Below are 12,948 nucleotides of genomic sequence, written 5' to 3' on the forward strand. Positions count from 1 at the left end.
GTTTTTAAGAATCCAGTAGAGAAACAATAGAGGTCGACTGATTCATTTGTTTTGCCGATATATCGTTACCGATAGTTGATTGGTGGAACTATCGTTATCGGCAAAAATCCACACCAATAGTTTTTCCGGGTTGCGTTCGTTGCTGGAGGGCTGAGAAGTGTGCGGAGTCATTACACAGTACGAGAGCGCTGAGAAGAGACTGCTGGCATTATACAGAGCGAGAGCAGCCTCTAGGGGACAAATAAAACATGTGAAGCTGCGCACAGCACAGAGTTCCAATAATAACCAACTGCAGAACCGCAGAACCATTACGTCATAACAGTCTGAGGACCACAGCGCCAGCCCGACAGTCTGAGGGCGGAAGTGGGCGGGTAGCAGTCCGATGCCGGAAGTGCACGGAGTTCATGTTTAGACATGTGTTTAGACTAGACAGTAAAATGTTTTTAGACAGTAAAAGATAGACAGTAAAAGGTTTAATTATGGCGGAGCACACTGTAGAACAAGGAAAAGAGGAAGAGAAAGAGGTAAAAAGAAGTTATAAATTTGATATGGATCATGCAACATACTTAACATAATAACGTTACGCTTATACAAAACGGCTCTGTACCGAAATGTTTTTTTTGAAAGGAAGTATTTTGAAACGAAGTATTTTGTAAGTTAATATTTAACAATATCACAGTATCACTTTGTTGGGTTACATATTCATGGTTTGTGATTTAATTAGTTGTCGGCGTTGTATTTTACAGCATTTGTTAAATTTTCTGACCATGAGAATTGCATTAATTGTATTTGTGTCAAACAGAATCGCTCCAGGACCATGGAAGCTGATCAAGAACAAGGTTAGTTTTAATTAGGCTTTCAAAAAACATAAGCTACTTATATAGATTGTGTTTTTATATGTTTGTCACATGCTTTCCAGGAATAACTTAATGATAATTGCATTGTTTTAGAATGTTCCACAACAGTTGACTGGCTCTGTGGACTGTGGGATCTTCATGCTGATGGTGAGAAAAAGGGAAAGTAAAAAAAAAATTAAAAAAAAATAGATAAATCATAAAAATGAAAACATGATATGGTTGCCTAAACTTGACTGATTTCCTTTTTTGGGGGGAATTTCAGTATGCTCTGCACATGGTCTTTGAGGCACCCTTTGATTTTACAGCTGTAAGTCTTTGTTAAAAATATATATTTTAACTAGATGATATAATCTATTAAATTGATCTATTAACACTTTCTCCCCTTATGCAAGTCGGATTTTCCTCTTATTCGAAAATGGTGGTGCCTTATTCTCATGGAGAATTTTGCCATTGAAAGGTAACTCTCTCTCGCTTTCTCAAGTTTTTCTCTGTCTATAAATTTACTTAAAAATGTATTTGTCACAGGAAACATGCTGCCGTTGATGTGCATGAGCCACCTAAAGCACAAGAAGACTCTGAAATCGGCGACAAGGTATGTTTTTATTGTCTCAAACGGGCACATGAAAGAGCATAATTTCAAAACATTAATTTACATGCATCCTGATTAAACCACAATGTATTGTTGAGGACACTCAGGGACAACAGATGGAAATTAGCTAGCAGCCAAATGTGGTGCATCTCTTCTCTTGTGAGAATAATTATTTTAAATGAATTAATTATTTCATTCCTTTTTTGTACTCTTCTCTCATGAAGGAACCACAGATGGTCAAAGACCTCAGGACCGCAGTTGGATGGCTGCGGAACAACTGCCACTCCTTCAGAGGTTTTGTGCAAGAGCCGTCATATCTGGACCTAGAGAAGGAAGACCAGGAAAAGTCCCTTCTTAAACTTGATCGGGCAGAAGGAAAAGATGCTCTGGAACTGGCCAAAGAGCCTTTCATGTTTCGGTTCCAGTTTCAACAGGACATGGAAGTTTTTCTTTTCAAATGTCACGACGAAAGGCACCTCAGAATAAACTCCATGTGTATGGAGTTTTAATTTTTTATTTATTTTTCTCTTGAGAATTATTGTTGTCAAATTTGTGCCTGTATAACTTTTATAAGATTTATTTTCTTTGGTTTAATTTTGTTTTATATAACTTATTTATATAGTTTAATTTTGTAATTTTATTTAATTAGAAAACAGCTAGTGTGTGATTTATTTTTATATTTCAGAGGAAAAAAATCATTTTATTTAAATTAATATTTTTTGTGTTTTCAGTCCATCATATTATTGTGTATGGTGGTCTTTGTTGGTTGAGTATTTAAAAGTATTTTCAATTGAATAAAATGTTCAAACTCTCAAGCTTTGTTTTCATTGTATTATTTATTTTTCATTTTATGCTTTGTTTAATGTATAATATTGTTAATCAATCTTAAATATACATTTTCAATTAAATCGTTTAAAACAAAGTTTTTATAATAACGTTGTTTTAAACTTTAAAACTTTCCAAAACACGGAAGTAGCGTAATGCCTTGCCGCGCCCACTTCCGCCCTCAGACTGTCGGGCTGGCGCTGTCGTCCTCAGACTGTTATGACGTAATGGTTCTGCGGTTCTGCAGCTAGACCTATCTCCAGAGTTCACACATCATACAGAGTGCACTGACACTTCAGATGCGCATTTAAAACACAGATAGCGAAACGGTATGAACACAGAACACTAAAGTACATATTGCCATGCCATTATAAAGTAAATAATTTGTTGACTAGATGCCCCATTAGCAGAGAAAGACCAGAAGTATGTTTGCCATCGAGTCTGAGAGAACCAACATTAGTAATGGCTATACCTCAAGATGTTAAAACAATGTGACAAAAACACACAAACCTGACCCAAATGTTTTATGTCGCAATTGTTACTATCTATTTGCATTAGATTATATCCAGCTAGTTACTTTTATGCATTCATTAGCCAGCCAAGTTTAATATTTAAAGCTAGTGACGTGATTGCTTTCTCAACATTGATATGTTTATGTAGCCGACAGAAACAAACAAATCAGAAACTACTTTTTAATCACTACAATACATATTGTTATTTTGATTAGATAACCATCAAGTGTTCTAAAATAGAAGCAAATAAAGTGAGAGACTATACATGTAATATAGGTCTACATTTATGTAATTTTAATGCTCTGGCCTTTTGAAGATATTTAAAAATGGCCATCTTTAAGCATATGACTAATATGAAATGGTAACAAGATTACAATTTTAGCATTAACTAAGGTTAATAAATGTTGTAGAACTATTACTCATTGTTAGTTTGTTAATTTCAACATTTAATAATACATTTTAAATTGAGTTTTAATTTTTATTTGATCTGTTATTACCTTACATAATGTACTATGAACTAACATGAATGATCAAGGTACAATTGTATTGCTCATTATTACATTTAGTAAAAACGTATATTGCATAAAGTTCATGAAAGCTAGCTAATACATCCTTGTTAACAAATGGGACTTGCAAAGTGTTACCTATGAGATTTACATAGGCTATGTTTCTAGGTTATAGCTAAAGAAACACACATTTGACCTGTAATATTTTAATGTTAAAATTATTTTCGGTATCGGTAAAATCCACTATCAGTCTACCTCTATTCAACAGCTCTCAAAATGCTAGAGGGAAATGCTGGTGTCGTCTCATTTTTTAAATTTCAGTACCGACTTGGTACCAAAGTCAATACTTTTGATAACACTAGTTCAGACAGTCTCCTTTCTGTTTTTTCCCCGACACATTCATAAACATTACTTTTGCCGGTGCGCTGCGGCAAGATTAACGTGTGCGCTTGAGCACTCAATTTATATTAATAAACATGTGATTAGTTGACTATTGGCTTAAATAAATGAGTACTAGTCGACTAGAAAAATCTTTAGTCGGGGGCAGCCCTAGACATTATAATTGTCACCTTTTTAATCAATTTAATGCATCCTTGTTGAATAAAAGTATTAATTTATTCCCAAAAAAAACACCCAAAAAAATCTTACTGACCCAAAACTTTCCATGCTGATGTAGCAGCAAACTATTGTGTAGAATATCTGACCATTTTTTCTAATATTTTGATAAATGGCAATGACAAGAAAATTAATGACATCCCTATGACCTTCACTGTTCAAAACGCCTTCCCCAAATCCAATCAGACAGTAAAGTGAATTTTCATGGTTACCAGAGAGGTTGTATAGATTCTCAAGTTTCTCAAGGGATTTCAAAATATGGAGTTTGTAAGTTTGCTCCAGCAAAACCTAAGTCAATCAACAGTGATAAACCAATCTTGAGAGATTCTTGTTGCAGTTTTGCAAGCTGACGCGTTTTTAAAAGCCACAATATGCTGGTGCATCAAAAAAAAATTATAACACAGCAATACTAGTTAAGTATCTATATATGACCTTGTGTGGTAGAATCAGGTTCTGTAGAACAGTGTTTCCCAACGTTTTTTGCCCTATGTGTAAGGCTCAAATACCTCTTCATCACACAGTTATTTTAGTATTATTTAACTATTTTATTTATTAATAGTTTTAATGAGGTTTTATTCTTATATTTTCTTTATTTTTATTTGTTGTTTTTTCATTATTGTACTTCTGTCATTTAATTACCGAAAACATTTTAAAGGGGTTATGACATAAATCAAATCCTTGTTAAAAACCTTGATCTTTTGACATGTATATAAGAGGTATTTGTACCATTACAACATCCTGCAAGTTTCATAGCTTAAAACGTCCTTCTTGTTATAAACAAAGCGTTTATTTAACCAAGCTCCAAAAACAGCTCATTAGGATATTGTGTGATTTGTCACGTCACACATGCAGGCAAATACATTTGCATATGCCTGCCTCCAGTGCACGACAATAGTTTTATATCATTGCACCATAGCCCACTGGAGTTCAGTCACCTAATGGCTGACACTTGTCTACAGATGCGAGCGTCGAGTCTCATCAAAAGCAAATAGAACCCATTACAATTACTGACAGGGTCTACACTGGATTGATACAGTATACAGATGCCTGTTAAATTTCTGATGCACTCCATGTGCTTGAGTCTACCGACAGGAAGACAAACGGAAGAGAAAAATGAAGCGTAAAATGAAACGTTCACTGTTTAAACAGCTTATTTGCTCATTTCTGTAGAGACTTAAGAAGGATACCAGCGTCAGGAGTAAGTGGATGGTTTATTTTTAATGGCATCCTGGTTCGGGATGGAGGATTGTGTTTTTTCTGAGAATTTTTCCTGCAAATTGTTTTGTAAAGGCACAGTGTAATGGAGAGTTCGCAAAGTACTTTTGTTGACAGATGAAGCAGTCAGCTGTATTGGATCTGATAGCAGCTGTCGCAAACTGTCAGTAAACAGTTTCAAAATACTTTGTCTGTAAATTATGCTTTTATAGGGCTAATGTTTTTTAAACTCAAGTAGAATTAGTGAGTGGGCGTTGATACTGTTTCCTATGCAATGACATAAACCAATCATAACAGTGGCCATTTACTGACTTAAAGCTTAAAGGAGACATCGTGTAAAAGCCCCCTCAGACAGACCTTTTCAACAAATATATTTGTATTTTTGTGCAAAAAACTATCAACATTATAAGTGAACCTCAAGGAACTTACTAAAATAGAAAAATCCATGTCATGACCACTTTAATAGTTTTAGTTAATGATATCAACACTGCAAAAAAATAACTGATAGTTGTTTATGTAGTCAAGTAGCACATACGTTTTGCTACCATTACGATCTACAATTTAGTCACATTTAGATTTTTTTTGTTTAAAAAGAAAATAAACAAACATTAACAATCAGAACTAATTATTTAAATTTATTAATGAAACAAAGCAAAATCTAAATCTTTCCAAATGCATTTTGAACATATTACATGGGCCTCTTGGTTGAGAATCACTGCTTTATAGGGACGGTAGCATTCTGCATTGCTGTAACAGTCACAGTGAACAGCTTTCAGCACTGATGTAATTCATAACACTAACACTATACTCTCCCTGCTGATACTACTACTATTTCAAACCCCTTCAACACACACACACACACACAAGATTATATAACAACCCTCCCCGAGTCATGACAAGAATGAGGGCATGTACCTTAGCAACACCCTGAGAATTAGCCTATAGTATGTGTGTGTGTGCACATGCCATGAACCATAACACAACCAACAGTACAAACATTTATCTTCAAGAACTGATAAAACATAATAAAACATGGGCAGTGCTAAATTTTAACGTGCAGTCAGATTATAATGAACTAAAGACCTCCGTGCCTAGCACTGCATGTGATCCAGCACTGCAACACAAGCCAGCTGGACTGCCTATATCCACTACAGTACAGCAATAACCTGCAGCACTGTTTCTTCTTCCCTTGCAAAAAACAAAGTATGTGATTTGAGAATAAATAAATCATCAGAGGTCGTAACGCTTCACAATTTAGTTTTCAGACCATACAGTGCAAATGCAAAAAAGAAAAAAGAAACCAAAAGTTAGTTTTTCTCTCTTTTTTTCCTCATTACTTCTTCAATGGATAAATGGCATTTTCTGTTCTTTTTTTAATTGTGACTTCAGAAATTATCATTTGAATAAATTAAATCTAACCAAATTTCTATTATTCCTATATATATATTGATTTTAATAACTTTAACTTACTCGGTGTACTCAATATCCAATGACTAGGATTGGAGGCACAAAAAAATTGATCGGGACATTCCTAGTTAAATGTTTTTCACTATTCAGGGTGTAAAGGTCCAAATGTCCATATACCTTTACAAAGAAGTACTGTGATGCTACCAGGGTGCAGTGATGGTATCAGATAATAATACCATGGTCCTTTAATATGTAACTGTACTGAGTGATTAGCATACTCATGTACCATGTTGTTTGCATGGTACTCAATGGTCCATCAAAAAAAAAAAAAAACAGACTATGTCCAGTCCACAACACATTGTGCATGTCTGAAAACATGGTCATATGAATGTACTCCAAATTCAAATTATTTGGATGGTACACATCCAAAAACATGGTATTACCCTGGCACATGCCCATAAGGTATTGCCATGGTAGTGTCAAAATATGATTATATGATGGTACAAAAATATGTTATCATGACTCTTAAAGGTACTAAAAAGAATACTAAAGTAGGCTACTTTAGGCTAATACTTTAGGCTATTGTCTAAAAAGGCATTCGTGTTGCAATTTAATAGTTTACTCACTCATTTTCTAGTAGGGTCATACAGACGACCTCTTTGACCCCAGGGTTGTTGGCCTTCTCACTTGAGCAGCGCTGCAGGTTCCAGGTGGCCACTCGCACCACGGGCTTTCCATCACGCGTGCCCGCTGGACGCTCCACGCAGGGCCGGACAGATGTGACGAGCGGCGGTCCTCCGAGCGGAACGTCCATCTCATCGCTGCGAACACTGAAGGACGTGGGGCTCGGGTGCGTGAACCCTCCGTTCGTGTTCGTGGAAGGAGTCCTGGAGCGCTCCACGAACACCTGGAAACGGATCCTGTCCAGCAAGGATGAATTTATGTTGGCCACTTTGACCAGGTCTTCGATGCTTCTAAACGGGCCGTGCACGGAACGGAACTCTACGACGTTCTTGGCGATTTTCTCGGTGATGCCGCGGACGCTCATGAGCTGCGGCGGCGTGGCCGTGTTTATGTTCACGCCGGTGCACGGCAGGTGCTCGTGCTCTTTGCGCAGAGATGAAGGAGAGTGATTAGACGAGCTGTTCTTGCTCGACACGCAGATCTCTAGTTTAATCGCCTCTAGTTTAGTTGCACCGACTCCACTGACTAACGCCAGGTCTTCTACTTTCTTGAATCCGCCGATGCATTCCCGGTACTCCACGATGTTCTGAGCCACCCCGCGGTTCACGCCCGGCAGAGTCATGAGCTCCTCCTCGGTCGCGGTGTTGATGTTCAGGCGCTCCTGATTCACTAGTATGTGGCTGAAGTTGCATGCCGCGCTGAACTTGCGTTTGCCCTGACAGAAATCCGTGGGGTCCTTGGGAATGGACCGGTGGCATCCGAGATTCCCACCCATGTGTCTTGGTGATTCAGTTCGGTAACTGAGAATGAAACCCGTCCAGATCCGGGGGGCACATAGACTTATTTTGATATTTGAACTTGATATTTAAAGCTATAAATTCTTTAACGACTTCTCCTTAAACACACACGAACATATATCACTGTAATCTCTCTTATCTGTGTCAGTACTTGCAGAATTCCCCGTGTTTTCTCAGTCTCAGAGCAGAACGAACAGCGTCCATGTCAACGCGCATCCAGGCAGACTGAACTGAAGTGAACCCTAGCGAGGTTTCTATGTCGTGCTGTCCGATTCGCGGACGAATTGTTCTTTTGAACCTGAACCGACTCTTTTTAATGATTCAATCGAATCAATTTAAGAAGGATTCAAGAATCACAGAACTCTAAATGCCTGTCAAGTGGACACTGTAAGCCTATTACTATAACGTGTTAATAATCGTTCTAATTCTAAGAAAATAGGGAAGAGAACACGACAGCTATAACTACACAGCTAGATGAACGATTTCGTTGGAATCACTTTCAGAACGATTTTTCCAGCTTTTGAACGATAAAAACATTGACAATCAGCCAATCAGAACCATGACAAACCTGCAGCGCACGCTTTTAATTACTAGAATGTTATCTTTATAGTTATCAAACTAGATAACATGGTGTGAACTTTCTGTGAGAAAACTAAATTAACGTGATCAACATAACATCAGAAAAGGATGATAATACTTGATACACACACACACACACACACACACACACACACACACACACACACACACGCAGAGTCATATAATCAAACTGGAACATTTAGACTTGCACACACAATTAGAATTTATGCAACTTTTAAAAAAAAAGTGATCGCTTTCGAGCGATGACTCAACGGACCAGCTTGTTCGACTCTCTAAAGTGAATCGCACTTCCCAAAGCTATTTCAAAGCACTCATCAAACCTGACGGGGGCGTTTCCTCCTGTCTTTATTATTGGGCATTGTCTGTGACTCTCCCAATATGACACTTGATAGAGACACGGAGCTATTGTGATTATTTGATCCCTCGTGAACATTTTGTTCAGATTTATTGTACAAGCAGTAATAGGATTGTAAAATTAAGTACAACAAATCTGAGCTTAAATATCTATTCTAGAAGGTTGTTTCGATTATGTTTTGAATATTTTCTAAAAACTAAATGAAATAACTTGTTTGTATGACACATGTCAGGAGAAATGATGACACTATTTATATAGGCCTATCTTTAAATCCTTGTGGCAAAGTAACTTTCACAATGTGCTTTGAGCTGTTGTCAATTCAATTAATGCCACAATTAGCATCTGATCTGAATGCCAGTCAGATGATTAATCTTTGTTGTGATTGCAGCAAACAGAAGATAAAATCTGCCTCAAGTAGCCTAAAGATTTAAAATAGTTTATTTTCAGGGATGCATATCTGTTTAATAACAAATAAAAGATTAAAGTAAAAATATACAGTCCAAAATTATCACACAATAATAAACATAACATTTATGACTACCATTCTTTGTGCTATCAAAGAATAGATATGCATTTTAAATATTACTTAGCATTCTGGAGCACAAATTGCCTATTGTGTTTAAATGTGCCTTGCTAAACTATTTCTGGAACAAGGTGTGCATGGGGTTAGACAGACATTGGTGATCATGTGTTGAGCTCACATTTCTGGCATTCATATGTTATAGTTTAGGTAATGTGTGATCCAGCTCCAATTCCTCACTTCTAGTACTGAGATGTGTGTTATCAAGACAATGCCTTTTAGTACCAACCTAGAGCCATATTATTTATTGAACAAAAGCAAACCCCTTCACTCCCATGCAATTTTCTTTAATCTGATTATCAACAAAGAATTTTCTTTTAACCACCATTATCCACATACCCCAATACACAGCACAAATTATGAACTCGCAGTAGGTGTGTTACTGGCCACTATTTTAATCAACCTAGGTCAAATACAAAACACATTTCAGGACGTATATGGGACACAGCTAAAAATGTCTTCATTTCGATGTTTTCGACCATCAATATACACTGAAATATATTTATGTTGTGCAATGTTGTCATTGTCAACATGAACTCAGTTTCTTCAGCAATCCAAAAAATCGGATGCCTTTAACGCTGTTTATGCATGACAACGTCCTCCGTATATTTACGTCAGAATAACATTCACACTTTTTCAGAGTGGAATAGATGCAATTCGTGTTTACATGCCTGTTTATTGTGATTTAATCACCATACCCCCCATATTTAACTACGATTTTGGTTACTACAATTATAAGCTTAATCACATCAATTTGATCGAAGTATTGTGTTTACGTGAGGTAAAGTTTAATCGCTATATTGCCTAAATCTCATTATCTCAATAGTCATTGATTGTGTCCCTGAATGAATCAATGTTTTTCACCGAATCGGTTTAGTGAAAGATTCATTACTTTTTCAACCTTAAAGACACTTGTGTCATTTGCCGCCATCTACTGGCATAACCAGCATACTGGCAAAATCCCCAGTACACAAGACTGTAGTTATGTCCAGGTCCCAAATGACGGAGTATAAACTATGCACTTACTTTGTACCAAATAGTCTACATTCTAGTGTATGAATGTTATAATATTTTTGTCATTCACCATTGGAGTCTGATAGTCCCTCCCCTTACATGAAGTCAAAGCTGCTTTAAGCCAAACAAAGGAGGAAAAAAAGGAAGGAAAAAAAAAGAAGAATGTGATGCAGCGGTACACAGGCGAGCAGACCAGAGGCCATTTTTTGATTGGATGTAAATGGAGGGGAGGCTGCTTTTAAGCTGCTTTTGTGAGGAAATAGGTAATCACTTATTGAATCAACCAATAGGATTCAGTTTATTCATTAATTCATATGATATCCACAAACAATTACGCTGCGTTCGAAATCACATACTATATAGCAGGTACTAGCCTACATTTATTTTTAATCTTACTTCGTGACTGTTAAAAGAGTGTTATACTAATTTATACTAATATATAGTATTAATGTGTGCAGTATGAATGAAATTCGAACGTATTAATTCTCCTATGTTGTCACATGTGTATATATATATATATATATATATATATATATATATGTATGTATGTATGTACAATGTAATATATAATTTTACTAATTTTATTGGAAATATCATGATAATATTAATCTATGGGCATTCATCTATTGGCATAAGATAAATTAATCCAAAGGTATGTTCTATATAAAGTAATGAAATTGAAATTCAGACATACTACATCCACAATGTTGTTATTGTCATGTGACCTTCGGTATAAATCGTGTCATTTCACTGCCATTCACAATTCGTGAGAGTACATGAGTGTCCATCTGACGCTTCAGAATCTTGGCGGAAGTAGTAGATCATCCAGGTACTTTTCACCTGCTGTTTGTCAAATACTATGTATTTGGACATACTACTCTGTTGGCAAACTGTTTTTTGCATTCTATAAACTAGGGAAATATGCGATTTCGGATGCAGCGTACAATCCACTGCATGGCTCTATGTCTGCAAGCAAATATTTACCAATTAAATCCTTGTATAGACTTCCAAGTGTACTTGAGGATCTTAGTTTGTGTGAGTTGAGTTCAGGGGGTTCAGAAACAAGTGAAATGAATGTAACTAGGTGATGTAATTATATTTCTGGGTAACGGACTGTATCCATGGTGAGAGACTACAGGTGGTGCAACCTAATTTATGACATAACTGATCCTTGTGGATTCAGAGTGTTTCATATTATACAGCATGGAGATAATATGCAAATAAAGACTTCATGCTACAGTAACTGTTAGTAGCAACACAAAGACAAAGTTTGTGGTGTCTGTAGAAAGTAAGTAGATCTGATTCAATGGCTGATGAGTCTGCAGATTTCTCGGCCAGCCAGTCATGTTGCACCGAGCCCGATGAGAATGAGGTCACCATTAAGCAGGACATTAGGATTGGCCAAACCACAGCGGCAGGCAGAAGCCATTGTCTGTCCTGCTCAATGAGATGTCATGGTAAGGGCTTGTATTTGGCAGGAGGTGTCCAGCCTTGGCATGAAATAAAGAGCGTAGTGTTGGTTACATAAGAGCGATCAGCCAGAGGGCTTTAGAGCGCTGAGGGAACACATTAACAACCTCTCACATAGTACAGCCTAACACAGCTGCCAACATGGACACAAGCTTAATCAGACATAAAGGTGAACTTTATAGAGTAGGCCTATGTTACCACATACTCTGTGTGCAAGAGGCAAACATGGGGCCAGTAAATGATATTGCTTCCATCCATGTAGCTGTTAAAATGTAATTTACTGTGGGTCATTCTCAGGACACGGTGACATTCGTCTCCCTGACCTATCCACTTTGCATTCAAGATGTCCATTTTATCAGTTTATGCATTCCAGATTCAAAGCAGTTAGTGGCACTGTTGGCACTGTTAGTGGCATTTATTATTTAAGCTACAGGAACACAATTATTCAATTGATCTGATCATTGGATTTTCTACTTAACCCTTTGGTGCTGTTCAGTCAAATTTTACGTTTTGTTATTTTGTTGTTGAATTTTTTACTTCATCAGAATGGTACAAAACTTTATAATGGTTTTGGGACTTGATGTGTGAGAAAAAAAAATCATGGAGATGATTCAAAAAGGTTAAATGGTCCTGAAAAAAAAAGCCACACTTGTATTGTACACGGTCAAAAATGAACGCATTGGAAATGAATGGGAGATGAATTTCATCTTTGGAAACATTTTGTACCAGGCACAAACAAATTCTTATTGAAAGCAAATTTATATCAACCTCAAATTTGGAACACAGCTTGTTTAGATTTATGGCTTTGATTTTCTCACAGTTTTAAAGTAAAACGTGTTTTGAAAAAATATATATTTCATATAAAAAATTTAAATTGTATTTTTTTTTGTATTTATTAGAAAATGGATTTCTCTTTCAACCT

The 12,948-nt window shown here is 36.5% G+C and overlaps 2 protein-coding genes across 2 annotated transcripts in view; one reads left to right on the top strand and one right to left on the bottom strand.

The window, feature by feature from the left end:
- Window positions 1–10,198, bottom strand: part of eepd1 (endonuclease/exonuclease/phosphatase family domain containing 1) — a 34,755-nt gene extending 24,557 nt beyond the window's left edge. Inside the window, exon 1 of the mRNA XM_077196538.1 lies at window positions 7,153–10,198. Coding sequence (XP_077052653.1) covers window positions 7,153–7,985 — 833 coding nt within the window. The 5' untranslated portion in view covers window positions 7,986–10,198. The remainder of the gene's footprint in view (window positions 1–7,152) is intronic.
- LOC143702663 (structural maintenance of chromosomes protein 5-like) lies at window positions 776–1,955 on the top strand. Its single transcript, XM_077196704.1, has 5 exons — window positions 776–839; window positions 951–1,164; window positions 1,250–1,314; window positions 1,383–1,449; window positions 1,671–1,955. Exons 2-5 carry the CDS (start codon window positions 1,132–1,134, stop codon window positions 1,953–1,955), a joined length of 450 nt encoding a protein of 149 aa, XP_077052819.1. The 5' UTR covers window positions 776–839; window positions 951–1,131.
- Window positions 10,199–12,948: the final 2,750 nt, after the last annotated feature.

The sequence above is a fragment of the Siphateles boraxobius genome, unplaced genomic scaffold, assembly GCF_051911475.1.
Source record: "Siphateles boraxobius isolate OS27281-9 unplaced genomic scaffold, OSU_SipBor_1 35, whole genome shotgun sequence".
Classification (NCBI taxonomy): Eukaryota; Metazoa; Chordata; class Actinopteri; order Cypriniformes; family Leuciscidae; genus Siphateles; species Siphateles boraxobius.